Below are 21608 nucleotides of genomic sequence, written 5' to 3'. Positions count from 1 at the left end.
GACCCTTCAAGGGTCGTGTGGACCCGAAACGTCAACTCTTTTCTTTTCCACCGATGCTGCCAGACCTGCTGAGTTTTTCCAGGTAATTCTGTTTTTGTTTTGGATTTCCAGCATCCGCAGTAGTTTTTTGTTTTAGTTTTTTGTTTTTATCTTTGAACATGTGATTGCTTACCCAGGTATTTTACTATGGATTCCAGTGACTTCCTGATGAAAGGTTTGAGTTTAATTGCCTTCTCTCCGATTTCTGGAAGTCTAGCAGTGCCTGTGAGGGTGAGAATGCAACGTTAGCTGTAACCAAAGGATAGCAATTGATAGTTTGACAGAAATGAAGTAAATCTGTGAACCAGGAGCCAAAGAGAACACATGCAACACCTCACATCAGAAGCAGTGTAACCCATAAATCCCACAACTGGACAATTACAGATCACTCAGGGGAAAGCCTATGATGAAATAGGTTATTTTGGCATATACTTCCAGAATTACCCATACTCCATGATAAAACTCAGATGTGAAAGAATGTCATAATATAGGCACAAATAAAAACACAAAACTGGCCCTCTGAACACTCTCTATCAAAAATTACCCTGCCAGTTATCCATCTTACAGTATACAAACAAGACAAAGTGCACTTCATGCAGGAGCACATTTTCTGAAGTGTTGCGTTTTGTAAGGAAAATCATAAGAGGTAATAAAATTAAATAGTCCGATTTTAAGGGAGTGTAGGAATTGAGAGACGTGGGGGTTGATGGTGTTACATACACAGTTTTTGAAGGTGGCAGAGCAAGTTGATAAAGCTGTTAAAAAGCTTGCGAGATCCTCAGCTTTATAAATAGAGGCACAGAGGACAAAAGCAAGGATGTTATGCCAAATTGTTTGAAAGCAGTGGTTAGGCCTTAAGCTTGAGCATTGTGTCCAATTCTGGGCAAAACACTTTTTTGGAAAGCTGTCAAGAGCAGGGTCATTTAAGGCATAGGAGGCAGCCATTCGGCCCATCGAGTCTACGCCAGCTCTCCGTGGAGAAACCCAATCAGTCCCATTTCCCCCACTCTATCCCCATTGCCCTGCAAGTTCATTTCCTTCAAGTGCCCATTCAATTTCTTTTCGAACTCATTCATTGTCACTGCTTCCACCACCCTCGCAGGCAGCGAGTTCCAGGTCACTATCACTCACTGCGTTAAAAAAAAGTTCTCTCTCACATTTCCCCCTGCATCCCTTGCCCAAAACCTTAAATCTGTGGTCTTGGATTAGGTGCAGAGGGGATTTACTAGAATGGCTCCAGGGATGAGGGCCTAGTGTTCTATGGAAAAAACTGGAGAAGCTGGGGTTACTGTCCTCAAGGAGAGAAAGTTAAGGGGGATTTAATAAAGATATGACAAGAGTAGATAAGGAGACACTGTTTCTGCTGGCAGGATGGTAACCAGAGGAAACAAGAGTTAACATAAGAACTTGGGGGAGAGAGATGAAGAAATTTTTCTTTCTTAAAAGAAAGCAAACTGCATCAATCTGGAATGTTCTGCCTCAAAAGCAAATTCAACACTGACTTTCAAAAGGGAATGAGATATAAACTCGAAGGGGTTAAATTTACAGGGCTGTGGGAAAAGAGTTGGGACTCATTGAATAGTTCTTTCAAAGCTTGACATAGGCACAATGAACTGAATGGCCGCTGTCTGCGCTCTATTTTATCAAGTATTACCAATGCCCTACTCGATTTTAATCGAGCTTTACAATCTTTACTGAGACTGAGTAGAGAGCAACACCATTTGCATATTTTAAAATCTGCAATTTTTATTAAATACTGTGTATATCCCCCTCTTCTGAGTCTCAACTGTCAGGGCCATTAGGCTGTGAAAGGAGCCTCTGGGACTGTGGTTCACAACTGCAAATACCACAGATAAAGGTTTCAACAGCTTAAAGGCACTTTTAAGTTGAAGTGGCGTGTGAGTTATTAAAAGAGCACACCAGCCCTCATATTGTGCAGAAATGGCTTCACCAGCCCAATGTCCAACAAAATCAAATCAACCATTAGTAACAAAGCATGCAATCGGGTGAGCGATTAAGGGCCACTTTGTTAATCCCAGCATTGCAACAATGTTAAGTTGGTGCACAATTCAATGCGGAGTTGGTCCAGAGAGACTTTAAAGCACCAAAATTACTCCAAGGTACACAGTGCTGATGGTAGGCATGTAGAATGTTTGGTTATGGTCACTACCTCCTGAACGTTTAACCAACCATCTTGTTCTGAACAACAAAGTGGAACAAGGTCCTTGCTGGTTGGACGACAACAACAACTTGTGTTTATATAGCACCTTTAACGTTTCAAAACATCCGCAAGCACTTTGCAGGAGTACCAAATGAAATTTGACACTGAGGCACAGAGATATTAAAAAAGATGGCCAAAAACTTGGTCAAAGAGGTAGGTTTTAAGTAGCAAGAGAGAGAGAGAGGTGGTGGTTTAGGGAGAGATACCAGAGTTTAAAGTCTAGGTAGTTGAAGGCATGGTGCAGCTACCAATGGTGAAGTGAAGGAAATTCGGGCTGTGCAGGGTCAGAATTGGAGGAATGCAGGGTACTCAGGAAAGCTGGATGAACTTATAGAGATGTGAACATAAGAAACAGGAGCATAGAGCCCCTCAAGCCTGCTCTGCTATTCAATAAGATCATGGCTGACCTGATCTCTGCCCCAACTTCAAGAATCTATCTATTTCAGCCTTGTACATGTATACAGTGAGGCCATGGAGGGATTTGGACACAGGGATAGAATTTGAAAATTGAGGCTTTGGTGAACCAGAGGCAAATGTATGTCATGAAGCGCACGGGAGATGGTGAACGGGGTCATGGTGCAAGTTAGGATATGGAGAGCAGAGTTAGGCTCCAATTTAGGAGAGATGGAAAGCGGTGGAATAGTCGCAGAACAGTAATCAGCTAGGTGAGAGTTACAGAGAAGGGTTAGTCCATTACAGTTCCACAGCAACTCACATTCTGCTTTGATAGCCGCACTGTTGATTGGTATAAAGGGACGCCGTGCTGCCTGCCGTGGGCGGAACAGGTTCTGACAGAAATACCGTGCAATTTTAGTTAGTCTTGTTGTTTGCAGACAGAAAGCCTGCCGCGTCTTCAGTGTGAACTTGGGGTTGGCATTCTTCACCCAATACCCATGGGGATTCTACAGGATTAATAACAGTCGCAGTTAGGCAGCATATGTTGAACAAAGCACACAGTACTAGTTACCTATGTAATGCAGCAATTGTTTCAGCTGTGAAGTCTGCATCACAAACAAAGCATGGAATCAGATAAAAGCATTTCAGCCTCTTCCTCCACAGCTCACGCAGAATCTAAGGAAAAGATCAACTTTGCAGGAGCTTCATTTTTAAAGCTAGCTGTACAAGAAAAACCACGGGGATTTTATCCAAAAGCATTCGGGCTTCAGAAACTTGTTTTCAAACTTTTTCTTGTACTGATGGAGCAAATATCAATGCCCATCAGAACTCCTCCAGGCACACTACAAATGCACTACAGAAACCCATCTGGTTCACTAATGTCCTCCAAGGAAGGAAATCTGCTGTCCTTACCCATGTAACTCCAGACCCACAGCAATATGGCTGACTCTTAACTGCCTTCTGAATTGGCCCAGCAAGCTACTCAGAGCTCATGGACAATTAGGGATGGGGCAACAAATGCTGGCCTTGCCAGCGACGCCCACATCCCACGGAAGAACATTAAAAAGAATACTGTCCCCCTCAGGAACTCCAAGAAACAATGTTCACTCCTGGGCTACCACACATCACTGGAAATACTGTTCCCCTCCAAAAGGCTTCCCCAGAAACACTGGCCGGGATTTTCCGGCCCTGCCACGGGGGAAACGTTCAAATATCTGTTGACTTCGACGGGACCAGGAGATCTCGTCAGCGGGAGGGGCCCGAAAAATCCTGGCCACTGTTGCACTTGGACACTCCCTCATACTCACTCCTCAGGGTCCCCTGCACGTGCTGGCACCCATTCCTAGGCAATCCCAATTTAAAAATCGGGTTTAAATTTGCAGCCTCAAGTGCAGAGGAATTAACAACTGGACAAGGCCAAATTGCACTAAGCTCAGTTCCATCACAAATCACCCAAACCTCTGCCCTCCACTCTCACATTCCTCAATCCATTCGTTCTCCAGTTGTCTCTTAACCTGGTCTGCACTAGCTGCTCATAGCATGGTCTGATAACTTATTCCACAACTTAACTACTCTTTGGGTGGAAATGTCTTCCAAACTTTCTTAACCCTCCGTCCCGAGTTTGTGAACTCCTCTTTTCAAATACTGGACTGTACATTTCTGATGCCCCAGCTACTATACACTGCTTTCTATAAGGAGGATGCACTCTAGTGACATTAAAGCAAAACCCTGAGACACCCAGTCTAAATAATTCCCCTTGCTCTCCACCGCCCCTTTTAATCAGAAAGTTGTAACACTTACTGAGCTGTTACGATTAGGCCCAGGTCTCTCACCCTCCAGCCTTGTTGGCATCTTGAGGCCGCCATATTTCTTCCAGTAATTCCAGCAAGCTGCGCACAGTCTGCACTGCATGTTCGGAGGGCCCCACGAATACCACTGGTACGACTGGGTTGCTAAGAGGGGAAACATAAAACAGAGAGTCCTCATCAACCTGTCCTGAGTGGCAAAGTCAGAACATCCAGTTTCAGCAAGTAACGAGTCACTGATTCTGGGCACTTACGCTGGTATTTAAACACAACTCAGCACATTGAGGACAAGCACTCAAAACGTGCGTGTCTGTTCAGGTCAGATAACCAGCTTGGAAGTGGCCAGTGTAGTTTTGGAATGGGTGCCTGATAGTTTTAATAATCAGAGCTGGAGGACTCAAATTTTCAGATGTTGCATCTCAAAAATGCTCTGGCCTTGTACAAGGCGTATATCAATCAAGCACCCCAATTTTTGGACGATGCAAATAGTGGTAGCCCTGCATTAAGGGGAACTCATCAATAACTTTCACCTACAAATGCCTTTAACATTCAACATTATTTGTATCTATAGTGTTTTTTTTTTAATGAGAAACTACTACTTCTGTCGTGGGAATCCAGGATAAGGGGGCACAGACAAACCAGGACGAACGTGCGAATTCAGAGCATTCGGAGAATTCGCTCCCTCGAGATTGCTTCGCAATTTGATAAGATCATGACTGATACGATCGTGGCCTCAACTCCACATTCCTGCCTACCCCTTACACCCTTTGAATCCCCCATTAGTCAATAATCTATCTAACTCCTCCTCTTAAAAGTACAGGTACCGGACCCTTATCCGGCATTACAAAATCCAAAAGGACCTGAAAACTGGCTATGCTTGAAGCTGGTGTCCCGAGTAACAATTTGAATAAAACACTTTTCTTCCTTTATTTTTCGTACTTTAGTTCATGTATTGTAAATATATGCTAGGTCTAGGACCAAAATCTGTAAAATTTCCAAATTCCATATCCAGTCCCAAGCTTCCTGGATACGGGGCCCGGTCTCTGTATTCAATGATTCTGCCTTCACTGCTCTGGGGAATAGAATTCCACCGACTCATGACCCTCAAAATTATTTCTCCTCATCTCTGCCTTAAAAGGGAGACCCCTTATTTTTAAACTGCGCCCCCTAGTTCTAGTCTCTCCCATAAGGGGGAACATCCTTTCAGCATCTAAGTGTTTGAGATACTAGATAAGGCCTGAGGTGAATGAAAAGATACCCAAAAGAGAGAGACGTCATTACTGAGGGATGGAACACTCCACACCGAAGGCACCTAGGTCGAGTCTGTTGCCTCAGAGGGCTTTCCCAAGGTGATAGCAGTTTTGGGCCTTTCACCACTAGGAAGTGTGCTGACACTACCCAAACATAGCACCCCTTAAAACTTGCAAATAGGGGAGACATTCTCTGAGCTGGCTTTGAAAGCAATATACCAGAGATGAAAGGCCTCTTGCTGATCCACTACGCTTAAAAATAAAGGAGGCTTCTTGTCCCAAGAGGTCCACAGGAATCTGACAGGTTACTGTAATGTGTGCACGAGTGTAGTTGTACCTCAAGTCTTCACAGCAAGTACGGACTTCAGGGAGAAGTGCCACATAAAATATGAGAGGTAAGGGGGTAGAGGAAGGATCAGAAGTGCAATCAGGAGTGGTGGAAGTCAAATCGGACAACAGGTCATCATTTTAGCAGTAAATGGTACCTGGTACATGTCTTCTTACCCCAAACAATCCTGCTCTGTCTCTCCCAATGGTTTGGACGTGGGATTGAGTTTGTATGAGTTATACAGTTAACCAGCCCTGCTTGCTAGTCAAAATCCTACATGTGAAAGTGCGTTGTCCGATTGTGGCTCTCAGACGCACAAGATAGAATGGCACTTACACAATCAGCGATGAGTACATGGAGAATGGCAGCAAGGTTCTACTTACTGTAGCAGCTCTCACAAGCCCTGCCAGCTCCTCCGTTCTGTCCTGGGAACCCAGCTCCATTCACCATCCCTGGTTTGCTGACTGTGTTATTCACATTGATCTGGTTAGGGTTTGGCTTGTTGCTGAAGAAAATAACAAGAGATGGAGGTTGAAAGCTATGGGTATGGTGTCTGATCAGCATGAGACTGCACCTTGCACAAGCTGTGTCTCACTGTTGCAAAGCTGGTAGCCGGATTTAACACTGTTGCTGTCACTCTCCTCAGCTGCAGATGCAGGAAAACCGGTAACTCGACGTACTGATCAAAAGATACCAGTCTGAGGGGACGGGTACCAGAGGGAAAGCACACAGACAGTTAGTGTGAGCAAAGGGAGGGTCTGATGCTCCCCACGACTGAACACCCTTCTGACATTCATTGTCTACATTCACACACGGCTAAGGAACCTGTGGAACTGTACTCCAAAGAAGATGTGGCATCTTCAGGAGAGGGGAGAAAATGTATAAATGTTATTTAAAAAGGGTCAGATACAGCTTCAAAAACACCCTGGGACCTGCCCCGACTGTTGACACAGCAAACACATCAATAATACAAGACAGATCTACAGACTATCCATCATCCCTTCCATTTACAAACAGGTTTCAAAATGTTATTAGCTAAAGTTGTGTTAGGCCTGACAGAGGTATCTAAAATCTGTCTGGTGTGCGTGCGTGTCAACTCTTAAAGATTTCACACCGGGATCAGTGACAACTATTACGTTTCATTATTCTTCCACCCAGCTTTCCTTACATGACATCTGATTCTTTTTTTTAAATATATATAGGAGACAAACCCATGGGAGTACTTACTAGTTGGGGATGTACACCTGCTTTAGTCGACTCTCTGCTTCAGCTGCTTTCAAACGTTTCTGGAAAAAGAAATGCATTGGTTAGCCTCCTCTCCAGACTCGGTCCCTTCTTTGCTGATACTGACATCTTAAAAACTCAGGCCTGAATGTTTCAGGCTGCGGACGGGCTCGGCAGGAGTGGGCGGGGGCAGTTGCGGAGCCGATTGCTGCTCACGATCGGCTCCGTGCCGCCATTTTCCATGGGCGGGCCAATTAAGGCCCGCCCAGCGTAAGGCGTGAGCCTGTGCGGGCGGGGGCAGGAGGGAGAGTCAGGGCCAGCGCTCTTTCGTACATGCACGCAAAAGAGCGCTTCAATCTCCCTGAGGCACAGAGCTGCCTCAGGGAGATTGAACCACTTTTGAAATTATTTAATAAATGGCTTAAAAATTTAATTAAACATCTCCTCTCATGTGACTGTGTCACATGAGATGGGACATGTGTTTATATTTAGGAAATTGTTTTTATTTAATTAATAAAAACTTTAGGAAACCTCATCCCGCTCGTGGAGGGGGTTTCCTAAAAAACCTGAAGGCCGCTTGGCCTTTTCACCAGCCCACCAACCTTTAGGTTGGACGGGCAATGTTAACAATTACCTTCATCACTTCCTTAATGGCATTAATAGGCCGTTCACATATCGGCGGGTGCGCAGCCCGGCATCAACCCGCATCATTTTACACGTCGGCCCGTCTCCCACACCCTGACTGAAAAATCCTGCACTCAGAAACACAGCCCGAGGACTGATCAGTTTTCAACGTGCCGCTGGTCACCATTGCATCCACAGGAGGATGCCTTGGACAACAACTCTTGGAACCGATTTTGTTCCTGGACACTATCAACAGGACATCTGCATCAAAGCACCACTACACCCACCGACTCCCCACCCCGACACAAATACGGGTACACCAATGTTCAAATCTTGGGGTCACAATTCACAGAGTCACAGAGCCCCAAACAGAGTCACGCCCTGGTCACTGCCGACACAAAGCCCACTCCCTGGTCACTGCAGAATCCAAAACCCACTCCCTGGTCACTGCAGAATCCAAAACCCACTCCCTGGTCACTGCAGAATCCAAAACCCACTCCCTGGTCACTGCAGAATCCAAAACCCACTCTCTGGTGACTGCAGAATCCAAAACCCACTCCCTGGTCACTGATCTTTCCTTAGATAAAGGGACCAAAACTATTCACAGTATTCTAGGTGTGGTCTAACTTATGCCTTGTAGAGTTTTAGCACGATTTCCCTATTTTTATGCTCCATTCCATTTGAAATAAAGGCCAACATTTCATTTGCCCTCCCTACTACCTGAACTTGTATGCTAGCTTTTTGGGATTCATGCACGAGGGCCCCCAAATCCCTCTGTGCTGCAGCTTTCTGCAGTCTTCCTCCATTAAAATAATATTCAGGTCCTCTATTCTTCCTGCTAAAGTGCATAACCTCACATTTTCCCACATTATATTCCATCCGCCAAGTTTTTTGCCCACTCATTTGACCTGTCTATATCCCTCTGTAGACTGTGTCATCCTCACCACTTGCCTTCCCATCTATTTTTGTGCCATCCGCAAACTTGGCGATGGTACATTCGCTTCCCTCATCCAAGCCATTAATATATATTGTAAGTAATTGTGGCCCCAGCACTGATCCCTGTGGCACTCCACTAGTTACAGCTTGCCATCCTGAAAATGCCCCCCTTATCCCAACTCTCTGTCTTCTATTAGTTAGCCAATCCTCTATCCATGCTAATATACTATCCCCAAAACCATGGGCTCTTACTTATTAAGTAACCTTATGAATGGTACCTTATCGAACGTCTTTTGGAAATCCAAATATATTACATCTACTGGTTCCCCTTTATCTATCCTGCTTGATACCTCCTCAAAGAATTCTAATAAATTTGTCAGGCACGATTTCCCCTTCATGAAGCTATGCTGACTCTGCATTTTTAAGCGCTATGCTATTACATCCTTTATAACAGACTCCTAACATTTTCCCAATGACAGATGTTAAGCAAACTGGCCTATAGTTACCTGTTTTTTGTCTCCCTCCCTTTTTAAATACATTGTCCCAAATACACTCTATGAATTGGCAGCTTTCCAGAAAAAAGTCCTCTGGGACTTATCCAGGATTTAAAGATTCTTGGAAGATCACCTCTGTAGCTACTTCCTTTAATATCCTAGGGTACAACCCATCAGGTCCAGGGGACTTATCAGCTTTTAGTCCCATTAATTTCCCTAGTACTTTTTCTCTAGTGATTTTTAAAAATTCATTCAGGGGATGTGGGTGTCGCTGGCTAGGCAGCATTTATTGCCCATCCCTAATTGCCCTTGTTTAGAGGGCATTTAAGAGTCAACCAGTGGGTCTGGAGTCACATGTAAGCCAGACCAGGTAAGGATGGCAGATTTTCTTCCCTAACTAGATGGGTTTTTACAACAATCGACAATCGGTTTCATGGTCATCATTAGATTTTTAATTCCAGATTTGTATTGAATTCAAATTCCACCATCTGTCATGATAAGAGTTGAACCCATTACCATGGGTCTCTGGATTACTAGGTCCAGCGACAATACCACTACGCCATCGCCTCCCTCTACTTATTTCCTTCCCCACTTTTGCCCCTTGATTATTTAGTATTTCTATTCGTGGCCTCTATTGTGACCAGGTATTTATTCAACTCCTCTGCCATTTCCTGGTTCCCCATTAGTCTTTGCCCAGCCTCATTCACTAAAGGCCTATGTTCACTTTGGCCTCTCTCTTCCTTTTTATACATTTAAAGAAGCTCTTACTGTCCATTTTTATATTACTTGCCAGTTTACCCTCAAAGTTTATTTTCTCCCTCAATATTTTTTTGGTCATCTTTCGTTGGCTTTTAAAACTTTCCTAATCCCCTGGTTTACCACTAATCTTTGCCACATTTTATGTTTTTTTCTTTTAATTTGATACTATCCTGAATTTCCTTGGTTGGTTTATCCCCACCCTAGAATCCTTCTGCCTCACTGGGATATGCCTTTGCTGTGAGTCATGAACTATTTTCTTAAACACCTGCCATTGTTCATCAACTGTCTTTTCTGCAAAACACCTTTCCCAGTCCACTCCAGCCAACTCTGCCCTCATTCTGCCTCATTACACATTACCAGATCCAAAATAGCCTGATCCCTGGTTGGATCCACAACATATTGTTCTTGGAAACTGTCCCAAATACACTCTATGAATGCCTGCTTGTGGCTACCTCTGCCAATTTGATTTTCCAAATCTACATGAAGATTAAAGTCACCCATGATTAATGTACTGCCTTTTTTTTTTACATGCCCTCATTATCTCCTGATTTATTCTCTGTCTTACAGTATAGCTACTGTTAGGGGGCCTATAGATTATGCCCACGGGTGTCTTCTTCCCCTTGTTATTTCTTCCCTCTACACATTGGATTCTACATCTCCTCCAAGATCATTTCTTGCAATTGTACTTATTCCACCTACAAAGGTGGACAAAGCTACCCCATCACTCTTTCCTTCCTGCCTGTCCTTTCAAAGAATCACATACCCCTGAATATTTAGTTCCCAGCTTTGATCTCCTTGCAATCATGTCTCCGTAATGACTATAAGGTCATACCCGCTAACCCCTATTTGTGCTGTTAATTAATTTATTTATTTATCTTGTGCCGAATACCATGTGCGTTTAAGTAAAGAGCCATTAATTTTGCCTTTTTACCATTTTTTTCCCCCTTCGACCCTATTTGCTGATTTTTTTTAACGTTCGTGCGTTCTGTCTCTTCCTGACACACCCTGGGAATCATTACCTAAATAGCTGCCCTGCAATGCTGCCCTATCCTTTTGCTTTGTAGGCCTACATATCCCCTCTCTAGAACACTCCCCAGTAAAGGACTAATTGGATAATTCCTTCAAAGAGGCCATATGGTCTCCTCCTTATAAGGTCACATAGAAATAGGAGTAGGCCATTCAGTCCCCTGAGCCTACTCCGCCATTTGATAAGATTATGAATGATCTGATCGTGGCCTCGACTGCACTTTCCAGCCTGCTCGCCATAATTCCCGACTCGCTTTGGACCAAAAATATGTCTAACTCAACCTTTAATATGTTTAATGTCGCAGCCTCGACTCTCTCTAGGGAGGAGAATTCCAAAGGCTAACAGCCCTCAGAGGAAACTTCTCCTCATCTCAGTCTTAAATGGGAGATCCACTTGTTTTTAAATTGAGCCCCCTAGTTCTAGGTTCCCCCACGAGAGGAAACATTCTCCCAGCAAGTCCCCTCAGGATCTTATGTTTCAATAAGATCATCTCTCATTCTCCTAACACCATTGAGTATTGGCCAACCTGCTCAATATTTCCTCATAAGACAAACCCCTCATCCCAGTTCCCTGAACTGCTTCCAATGTAAGTATACCCCTCCACCCAGGTGAAATCTCACCACTCCCCTATGTAGCTGTAGCAAGACTTCCTTACTTTTATACTCCAATCCCTCACAATAAAGGGCAGCATTCCATTTGACTTCCTAGTTAGTTGCTAGACCTGCATGCTAACTTTGAGAGGTTCATGTACAAGGACACCAAGGTTCCTCTGAAACGCAGAACTCTGCAGTCACTCTCCATTTAAATATTCCACTTTTCTATTCTTCTCTGCTGTATCATTCTATGAGGACCAGCACTAGAATCAAATCATCCAATATTACCGTGGATCAGTTTGAGGGGGTGCCGGGGCAGGCACGTTTTGGTACCACTTCACCCAAGTAAGCCCAGCACCAACACTGAAACAACCAGACTACCAGCTCATCCTGATCTATGCAAGAGCTACTTTATAGTTAATGTTCAGTACTGGAGAAGCAGAACCCTCTACCTGTTGTACGTATCTGTCAGTTGTTTTCCACATGTAATAGTATTCGATTATACTGGTTAGCGATTTCCATGGTAGCTGTAACAGGTAATGAAAAGGTATTTAGAGTCTAGAATAACAATACAATCCCGTGCGTCCAAGACCACCCGCCCACCAAGCACAGCTCAACAAGATCCCTGCACTACATGGTACAGTGAAAGCACTAAATATAGCGGAGGCTGTATAAGTGGCTCCGGAGGCCCAGAGAACCATCTCACTAAGTATCTCTGCCCCTTGCTGCTGCAGCAACAATGGCCTTTCCTGTTAGGGCCATCATTTTGTGCACATGGGGCGAGAGGTGCACCTGCCTGCAGGGCAAAGGAAGTTCACACAGTTAGGCTCTATAGATTTTCCCCCAACAGCAAAGATGATCTTTGGCCACAAGAATGAACTCATAACCGAACTCTCCTGAATGACTGCAAGCACAGAAAAATCAGGCTGCATGTGGCAGCTTCTTGACTTTTGAGCAACTTTTATAAAGACAGGATGTCCCAAACTGCTTCACAGCCAATCAAGTACTTTTATAGAGGCAAATATGGTAACCAACTGGTGCTTCAGCAAGATCCCAGAACCAAGATGAATAATCAGTTAATCTGTTCTTGGTGGTGTCGGTTAAGCAAACATTGAGCAAGACACTGCGAGAACTCCCTGCCTACCGTCAAAATCAGCGCTGTCTTTCACACCCACCCGAGCACAAAGATGAAGCCTCAGTTTAACATCTCATTCAAAAGGCGGTACCTTGACAGTACGGCACTCCCTCAGCACTGCAGGCAAGCATGGGCCTAGATTGTGTGCTCAAGTTCTGGGGTAGCAAACCCATAAATTCTGATTCAAGAGGTCAGTGCGCTACCAGCACAGATCCTACAAGTATGCAAGTGTCTTTACATTACCACAGTCCCAAAACTCACCCGGCAGCATAAAGCGAGATTATTTAGGAACACAGACAGCATTATGTGGCTGAAATAGTTTTCTTGATTCAGGCACTTCTCACCATACATGTTACAGTGCTGATTTCCTACCACTAGAGGACACCAATGTGCATTGTAAATATGGTGGAACTGTGCCAAACTGGGGCAGTGCGTGTCACTGCAGGAATTAGACTTCTGTACACATTATATCTATTCTGCACCTTTCGACATTATAGGTGGCATTTATCCTGAGCAACGGTGCATATCCACAAACTTCCAATGTGATACCTTGTGTCATCTGCAAATTTCATTACTTGTCCCCTGGTCCAGATCTTATATACATGGCCTTAGTGCTGCACCCCGCTTCACCCACCTCGGATAACACCATGATTCACATCCCTCCAGTTTCCCTTTCACAACTGGTGACAGACTGCCCTCAAGGAGCCCATGTTTCTCTGCGAATATTAATTTTATCTCAAGGGTTCTAGCAGCTTATCCACTATCAAGGCTGACTGTTAAATGTCGTTTGATAATGCTCTTGTGAAGCAGATTGAGAGGTTTTACCACCTCAAAGGCTTTATATAAATGCAAGTTGCTGAGTTTTGACCTTTGGTAACCCAGCACCTCTCTTTTCACTTTTGAAAAAGGAGCTATTACAATGGCACCTCTTCAGTCGACACTCCAGCTTCCAAGGATACTTGAAAGATTGTGGGGGCAGAACTTGACTTTCCTCAGTATTGTAATGCACAGTTACGAGAGCACTGCGCTTAACTCTACACTGACACATCAAACACCTTCAAGGTAGGCTGAGCGAGGGGTAGATCGAGTAAAGCTCCCTTTACACTGTCCCATAAGCACTCCAAAGGGTTTGATACAAAGTAAAATCTCCCCTTACATTAGCCTTCCAATCCTTGATAGGACAGTGTTTAATCCAGTGCACCAGCCAGGAATTCAGGGCTAGAATATCAATACTTAGAGCAGCAGATGGTTCATTAACAAAGATTCTGAGGGACCCAATCAACCCCATGCAATAAGACAGTTACAAGGCCCAGGCTACAAGGATCTCTCCCCGAATAAACACCATTTACAACTTTGGACTGTACTCACAAAGTCTTGTCGAATGTCACTAAAATCCTTCCCATATTTTTCAAGAGCCTCCTCAAACAGGTTGGCTTCAGAGGCCGACCACTCCTCCATCTCGTCCCGACAGAGCACGGGCCCTCCCTGCGGCACCAGCGCTGAAATCGCCTTCGACACGTCATAATTATTTTTATGTAACGTGTCCATTGAGTGAAACTGCAATAGAGGACACAGCAGGAGTCAATACCAGAGCATCCATCCAACCAGGACAACCAGTCCACATGATAACACCGTTCCCAGACGAGACAAGCAGTGTGCACTTGGTTAAATCGTCCCCTGGACAGGACAAACAGTACACCCTGAGTCACACTGCCCCACACGCAGGACAAACAATATACAATCAGGTACAGGCCACCCCACCCACCCAACTCACCTCAAACATAAGGCGAGCAATACACAAAAACAGAAATGCTGGAAACACTCGGGTCACTTCGCATCTGTGGGGAGAAACAGAGTAAAAGTTTCAAGTTAATGACCCTTCATCATTGAGTTCTGATGAAGAATCATTAATGTGAAACATCAACTCCGTTTCGCTCCACAGATGCTGTCAGATATGCTAAGTGTTTCCAGCATTTTCTGTTCTTATTTCAGATTTCCGGCATCTGCAGTATTTTGCTTTAGTTAGAGCAGCATACAGTTAGGTACACCACCCCAAACACCAGACCAGCAAAATGCCATCAGGCATGGCGTTCTACATAAAGAATCATGGAGGTACCACAGTAATTGAATTAAGACCAGAGTGTGGTGAGAATGGACTTATTTGATATACATGGACCAGAGAAGCTGGCCATTATAACATTGCTGACATTATAGCAGTATTTACACAGATATGTAAGTTAAATTGGTCCAAGTTTTTAGGTCGTAAAACCCGTTCAAGCTGAAGTTCGGGAATATGCTGAATATCACTTCTTAGCAAGTGCTCTGGATTTGAAAAGCACCGTCTTGGAGAGTGATGGATACAGATTCAACAGCAGCCTTCAGAAGGCAATTGGATAAATCACTGAACGGGGAAAACCTGCAGGGATACAGGAAAAAAGTGGGGGAGTGGGATGAATTGGACTGTTCTTCAAAAGAACCTTTGCAGGCTTGATGGGTCAAGTATTTAAAAAACAATTCTCACAGGATTGCACATTGCAGGAAAAGCCAGCAATCACTGCCCATTCCTGATTGCCCTTAAGCTGGTGCTGGTGGTGGTGAGCTGCCTTCTTGAGCTGTTGCAGTCCATCTGATGTAGGTACACCCACAATGCTATTAGTGAAGGAGTTCCAAGATTATGACCCAGTGACAGTGAAGGGACAGCGATATAGTTGCAGGTCAGGTTGCTTGAAGGGGAATTTGCATGTGGTAGTGCTCCCATGTGTCTGCTGCCCTTCCCCTGTTAGGTCATAGAGGTCATGGGTTTGGAAGGTGCTGCCTAAGGAGCCTTGGTGAGTTGCTGCATGAATCTTGTAGATGGTACACACTGCTGCTACTGTGCATTGGAGGTGCAGGGAGCACATGTTTAAATTGTTGGAGGGGATGCCAATCAAGCAGGCTGCTTTGTCTTGGATGGTGTTGAGCTTCTTGAGTGCTGCTGAAGCTGCATTTATCCAGGCAAGTGGAGAGTATTCCATCACACTCTTCAATTGTGCCTTGTAGATGATGGAAAGGCTTTGGGGAGTCAGGAGGTGAGTTACTCGCTACAGAATTCCCAGACTCTGATCTGTTCTTGTAGCCACAATATTTATATGGCGGGTCTAGTTCAGTTTCTGGTCAATGGTAACCCTCAGGATGCTGATAGTGGGGCATTCAGCGATAGTAATGCTCCTGAATGTCAAGGGGAGATGGTTAGATTCTCTCTTGTCAGAGATGGTCATTGCCTGGTACTTGTGTGGTGCAAATGTTACTCACCACTTGCCAGCCCAAGCCTGAATGTCATCCAGGTCTTGCTGTGCATGGACCGGGGCTGCTTCAGTATCTGAGGAGTCGCGAATAGTGCTGAACATTGTGCAATCATCAGCGAACATCCCCACTTCTGACCTTATGATGGAAGGAAGGTCATTGATGAAGCAGCTGAAGATGGTTGGGCCTAGGGCACTACTCTGAAGAACTCCTGCAGTGAGGTCCCAGGGCTGAGATGATTGACATCCAACTACACAACCATCTTATTTTGTGTTTTAACTTTTGGCATGACTCCAACCAGTGGAGAAATTTCCCCGATTCCTATTGCTCAGCTTCCTTGATGCCACCCTTGGTCAAATGCTGCCTTGAGGTCAAGGGCAGTCACTCTCACCTCGCTTCAAGTTTGGTTCTTTTGTCCATGTTTTTTCGTGGCATGCTCTCCTGCATTCTTCATTGAACCAGGGTCGATACCATTACCACCAAGCCTGGGGAGAGTGGGGGGTATGCCAGACCATGACGTTACAGATTGCGGGCAAATACAATTCTGCTGCTACTGATGGCCCACAGTGCCTCACGGTTGCCTCAGAGCTGCTACATCTGTTCTGAATCTATCCCATTTAGTACAGTAGTAGTACCATGCAATACAATGGAGGGTGCAGTGCAAGGGCTGTGTGATGGTCACTCCAACAATACTGAGAGCGTATTAGTACATGCAGGATTTAAATTGTGATTGAATATTTTCTACCAAACCTGTATGAACGATCAACCGGGATCGCTTTATAATTTAACATTACGAATGCAAATGCAACGTATTAGAGAGCCATAAAAAAAAACTCCATCCTTACCAGTGTGATATCTCTAGAGGCAGCAGCGGCACTCATGTGTAGACTTGGCTGTCGTATGGAGCTACTGCAGTCTAAGGCCCGAGCAAATGTACCTACAGATCTGTGCGATACAGGAATAAACCGTCACAAACGAGCAGTACTAAAGAGCTAATGTGATTCATCAATTAAAGGGAGCCAGTTCCACCCGGGCAGCGGAACTTTCTGGTACATGACTCATCACCTGACTGACTGTGAGCAATGCTCAAGTCTGAACCCTAAACAATCATGTAAGCTGTGTTCTCCACACAGATGGCCGCAGGAGAATGTTACATTTTGCCACAACACAGGGTTGAGGAAGAGATGATTGCACCTAAGGTTTTGTGAGCAAATGAAAGGTTTTTAACAGAGAGCTTCAAATAGAGAAGATTGGTGCCTGGGCCAGCTGCCCAACAGGAACAGTGGACTAACCATGAACTGTGCACGCTGCAGGACTACTGCCCACAGTTTCGATGTTGACAGGCCCCTCCCTCAACCCCTGCAAAAAACCCTCACCACTAATCCCTCTGACTGCAGCTAGGAGGATGTGCTGACCAGGCCAGGCTGGAGGTGGAGGTCTTTCGCTGGCTTCTGAGCAAAAATCAATAGAAAAGGCTCCCGATAGCCTGCAAACATTTTAAAACTTGGTAACTTGAGTTGACAGTGCCTCCCCACTCCCTCCAGCCAGAACAAGGAGGGCACCAACTCCAGTTTGTACTAATGTTTCTGTCACAGGGGCCAACACCAGGGCACTGTGGTGGTGGCTCGATTACCAGCCTCTTGCCAAAGGTACAGAAGGGCTGCGAGACCGCCAGGATTTACTGGCCCTTGTCTCAAGCTTACAACAGCTCAGAAATAAGGGTAATTGGTGGGTGCCAGCAGTCATTGGGCTTACCGTGCAAGGACCAAGAACTGGTCTATCTGTCTGTCAGTCAGGGGGTTGTCCGGATCCCAGATTTTTACTTCAAGTTTTAACTGGTCTCTTTCATCCTCTTCATCTGAGGAAACAGAACAGGAGAAAAACAGCCAGTGAAAGGAGCAAAGAACAGGAGTTGATCAGACTCCGAAGACTCTGGAAAGTACAGGGCTGCAACAGAATATAGTGACCAAGAGATTGATAAAATTGAGAGAGAAAAAAGGATGATAGGAAACTAGCATAAAAACAGATTGTAAAAGCTTCTATTGGTATGTAAGAGATTAGTGAAAGTAAAGTGGGTCCTTTAGAGGTAAACACTGGAGAAATTATGATGAGGAATAAGGAAAGGGCAGAGATATTAAACAAATACTTAGCTGTCTTCATGGTAGAACGCACTAAAAACATTCCGGAAGTAGTGGGGAACTAAGGGTCTAAAGAAAATGAGGAACTTAATGACATTAAATGTTAGTAAAGAAATAACAGTGGAAAATTAATGGGGCTAAAAGTGAACAAATCTCTAATAGCCCACACCACAGAATTTTAAGAGAGTGGCTATGGAGAGTGGATGTGCTGGTTTTGATGGCCCAGAACTGGAGGTTTTAGAATGGTCCCCGCAGACTGGAAGCTAACAAGAGTAATCCCTGCTATTGAAGACAGAAGGCAGAGAGAAAATGGGGCTATAGGCCAGTTATCCTGACATCCGTAGTAGGGTAAAAACTAGAATCTATTGTTAGGGACATGGTAACAGGGCACTTAAAAAAAAATCATAATATAGCTGGGCAAACAGATGTTGGCATAGTGGTAATGTCACTGGGTTAGTAATCCAGAGACCCAGGCTAATGTCCTGAGCATGCAGGTTCAAATCCCACCATGGCAGCGGGTGGAATTTAAATTCAATTAATTAATAAAATCTGGATTGGAAAGCTAGTCTCAGTAATGATGACAATGAAACTATCAATTGTTGTAAAAACTCATCAGGCTAACAAATGTCCTTTAGAGAAGGAAACCTGGCCTGCATGTGAATGATTCTTAACTGCTCCCTGAAATGGCCTAGCAAACCACTCAGTTCAAGGTTCAACAAATGCTGCCCTTGCCAGTGATACCCCCACCTTGTGAAAGAACAAAAGAAAGTAAACATGGAAAAATAGGGTTTGACAAATCTATGACAGGTTTTTGAGGTTGTAACTAGCAGGGTGGATAAGGAGGGACCAGGAGATGTAATGTATTTGGATTTTCAAAAATCATTCGATAAGATGTCACACAAGAGGTTCCTACACCAGGTTAGGGCAATATATCAGCATAGATTGAGGATTAGCTAGTGGACAGAAAACAGCAGGAATAAAAAGCCCATTTTGGGGATGAAAAGATTATAAGCAGCAGGTTACTGCAAGGACTTGGGCCTCAGCTATTTACAATTATAGTGATGAAGGGATCGTGAGTAATGATGCCAAGTTAGGTGGGAAAGTAAGCTGAGGAGGGAGAGGCAAAGAGGTTGCAAAGCGAAACAGACCGGTTAAGTGAGTGGGCAAGAGTGTGCCAAATAGGATATAACGTGAAAAAATGTGGTTATTCACTTTGATATTTTTAAATGGCGTGAGACTGAGAAACAGTGTTCAGAGGGGCCTGGCTGTCCAGTGCACGAACCACTGAAAGCTAATATGCAGTCCAACCAGCAATTAGGGAAGTAAATACTATGCTTGTTTATTATAATTATAATAGGGCTTTGTAAGACCACACCTGGAGTACTGTGTACAGTTTTGGTTTCCTTACATAATGAAGGCTATACTTGCCTTAGAGGAAGTACAACCAAGGTTCATTAGACTAATTCCTGGGATGAGGGGGTTATCCTGTGAGGAGAGATGAGGCCTGTATCCCCTCAGGTTTACAAGAATTTGAGGTGATCTCATTGAAACATATAAAATTCCAAAAGCGCTTGACAGGGCACATGCTGGGAGGATATTTCCCTTTGCTGGGAGTCCAAAGCCAGGGGTCAACAGCCCCAGGATAAGGGGTTGGCCATTTAGGATTGAGGTAAGCAGAAATTTCTTCATTCATTGGATGAATTGGATTCTCGACCCGAGCGAGTTGCGGATGCTCGGTTGTTGAATGTATTCAAGACAGAGGTTGATAAGACTTTTGGATAATTTGGAAATTGAGGGATATGGGAAGGATGAGTAGAGGTGGAAGATCACCGATGATCTTACTGAATGGCAGAGCAGGCTTGAAGGATCGAATACTTACTCCTGCTCCTATTTCTTACATTCTTAGGACTGGGCCAGCCCGGAGGGCGAATTGGGCAACTGCATGACTGGGGACAGTTTGTGACAATCCTCAAACATGTTCCTAGTTATTCAGTTTATCTGCTTCCTTGAGAGTCTTGAATATTTGCCTATTTCCCCTAAACCTACTTTTCAGAGCAAGTAAGTTCAGCTTGGTTATTCTTTTCTTTGCTATCTCCAATGTCGGAATACACAGTAAACCCAGGTGTAGCTCTTTCAGTGCCTTGGTTACTTCCTGGGAATTGAGTTTTGCCTCTCTGTTTATACATCCCAACATCCAGTTAGGTTTCCCTACAGTTGCTGCATACTGCACTGTTAGCTTCAGTAAACTCTCCATCAATACCCTCAAACTTCTCTGCTCTGCTGGTTGTAGCTTATCCCCTATTTGTTTATTTTCCTTGGTCTTACCAAAAACAATCAGCATTTTATATAGAAAAGGAATGCAAGTCTTGCATTCCCATAGCGCCTTTCACAACCTCAGGATGGTCCAAAGCACTTTCCAGTCAATCAAATACTCTTGCAATGCAATTATCGTTGTAATGTTGAAAACATGGCAGCCAATTTGTACACAGTAAGCTCCCACTAGCAGGAATGCAATAATGACCAGATAATGTGGGTTTATTGTTTGTGACATTGGTCAAGAAATCAATATTGGCCATGACTCCAGGGATAACTCCCCTGCTCTTCTTCAACTTAGTGCCATGGGACCTTTCACACCTGTCTGGGAGGACTGATTAAATGTCTCAGTTTAAATGTCTCATCTGAAAGACGGCACCTCTGACCTTGCGGTACTCCCAGGGTACTGCAGTAGAGCTTTCAACAAAAACTCTTTCCAGGGGTCGGCTTAAGGCAGAAGGACTCCAAGACAAGGAAGAATAGAATGGAACGGGTGACCAAACACTTGATCACAGAGATAGAGTTTGAAGAGATTTTGCAGAAGGAGGAAGGGAAGGAGATAGAGGGCTTTAGGAGGGAATGTTTTGAGAGTTTTCGGCCCAGGTGGGTTATGGCTTTGCCATCGGGGAACGAGGAGAGAAAATTTGAAAGCAATGGATCGCTGGTGGGGGTAGGGTGACAGTAAAACTGACAAACTGACCAAAATCTGTTAGGCCAGAGTATCAAGAGATAATGGAGCCAAGACGGAAATGAAGTTGAGGCACAGATCTGCTATGATCAAATGGATAGAGGAATGGGGGTTTGGATGACCTATTCCTGCTCCTGTGTTCCTAACTTTGCTATTTGGTTGAAAAGTTCAAAGGCAAATAGGAATTAAAAGATTGCTGAACCAGCTTCAAGCATCACTTGGCTCTAAACCCACAAATGTAACAGGACCATTGAGAAACGGCTAGAAATTTCTGCTTCCTCTTTTCCTCTCCTCATCCTCACAAATGAAAGGACGGGAAGGGGGTGAAAGTGAGAGATTTGACCAGGCAAAGATAA

At 44.4% G+C, this 21608-nt stretch overlaps 1 protein-coding gene across 5 annotated transcripts in view; it reads right to left on the bottom strand.

The window, feature by feature from the left end:
- The window catches only part of LOC144671312 (metastasis-associated protein MTA1-like), a 99648-nt gene that overhangs the window by 12566 nt on the left and 65474 nt on the right, over positions 1 to 21608 (bottom strand). For all 5 annotated transcript variants that reach the window (XM_078533131.1, XM_078533132.1, XM_078533128.1 and 2 more), the window contains 9 exons: positions 17869 to 17971; positions 16959 to 17058; positions 14200 to 14388; positions 12149 to 12223; positions 7267 to 7325; positions 6423 to 6544; positions 4457 to 4608; positions 2976 to 3162; positions 173 to 262 (listed from right to left, as the gene is read on the bottom strand). In XM_078533131.1, the coding sequence (XP_078389257.1) occupies positions 173 to 262; positions 2976 to 3162; positions 4457 to 4608; positions 6423 to 6544; positions 7267 to 7325; positions 12149 to 12223; positions 14200 to 14388; positions 16959 to 17058; positions 17869 to 17971 (1077 nt within the window). The remainder of the gene's footprint in view (positions 1 to 172; positions 263 to 2975; positions 3163 to 4456; positions 4609 to 6422; positions 6545 to 7266; positions 7326 to 12148; positions 12224 to 14199; positions 14389 to 16958; positions 17059 to 17868; positions 17972 to 21608) is intronic.

Source organism: Cetorhinus maximus, chromosome 32, assembly GCF_964194155.1.
Source record: "Cetorhinus maximus chromosome 32, sCetMax3.hap1.1, whole genome shotgun sequence".
Classification (NCBI taxonomy): Eukaryota; Metazoa; Chordata; class Chondrichthyes; order Lamniformes; family Cetorhinidae; genus Cetorhinus; species Cetorhinus maximus.
This window is presented reverse-complemented; position numbering and strand designations above follow the sequence as displayed.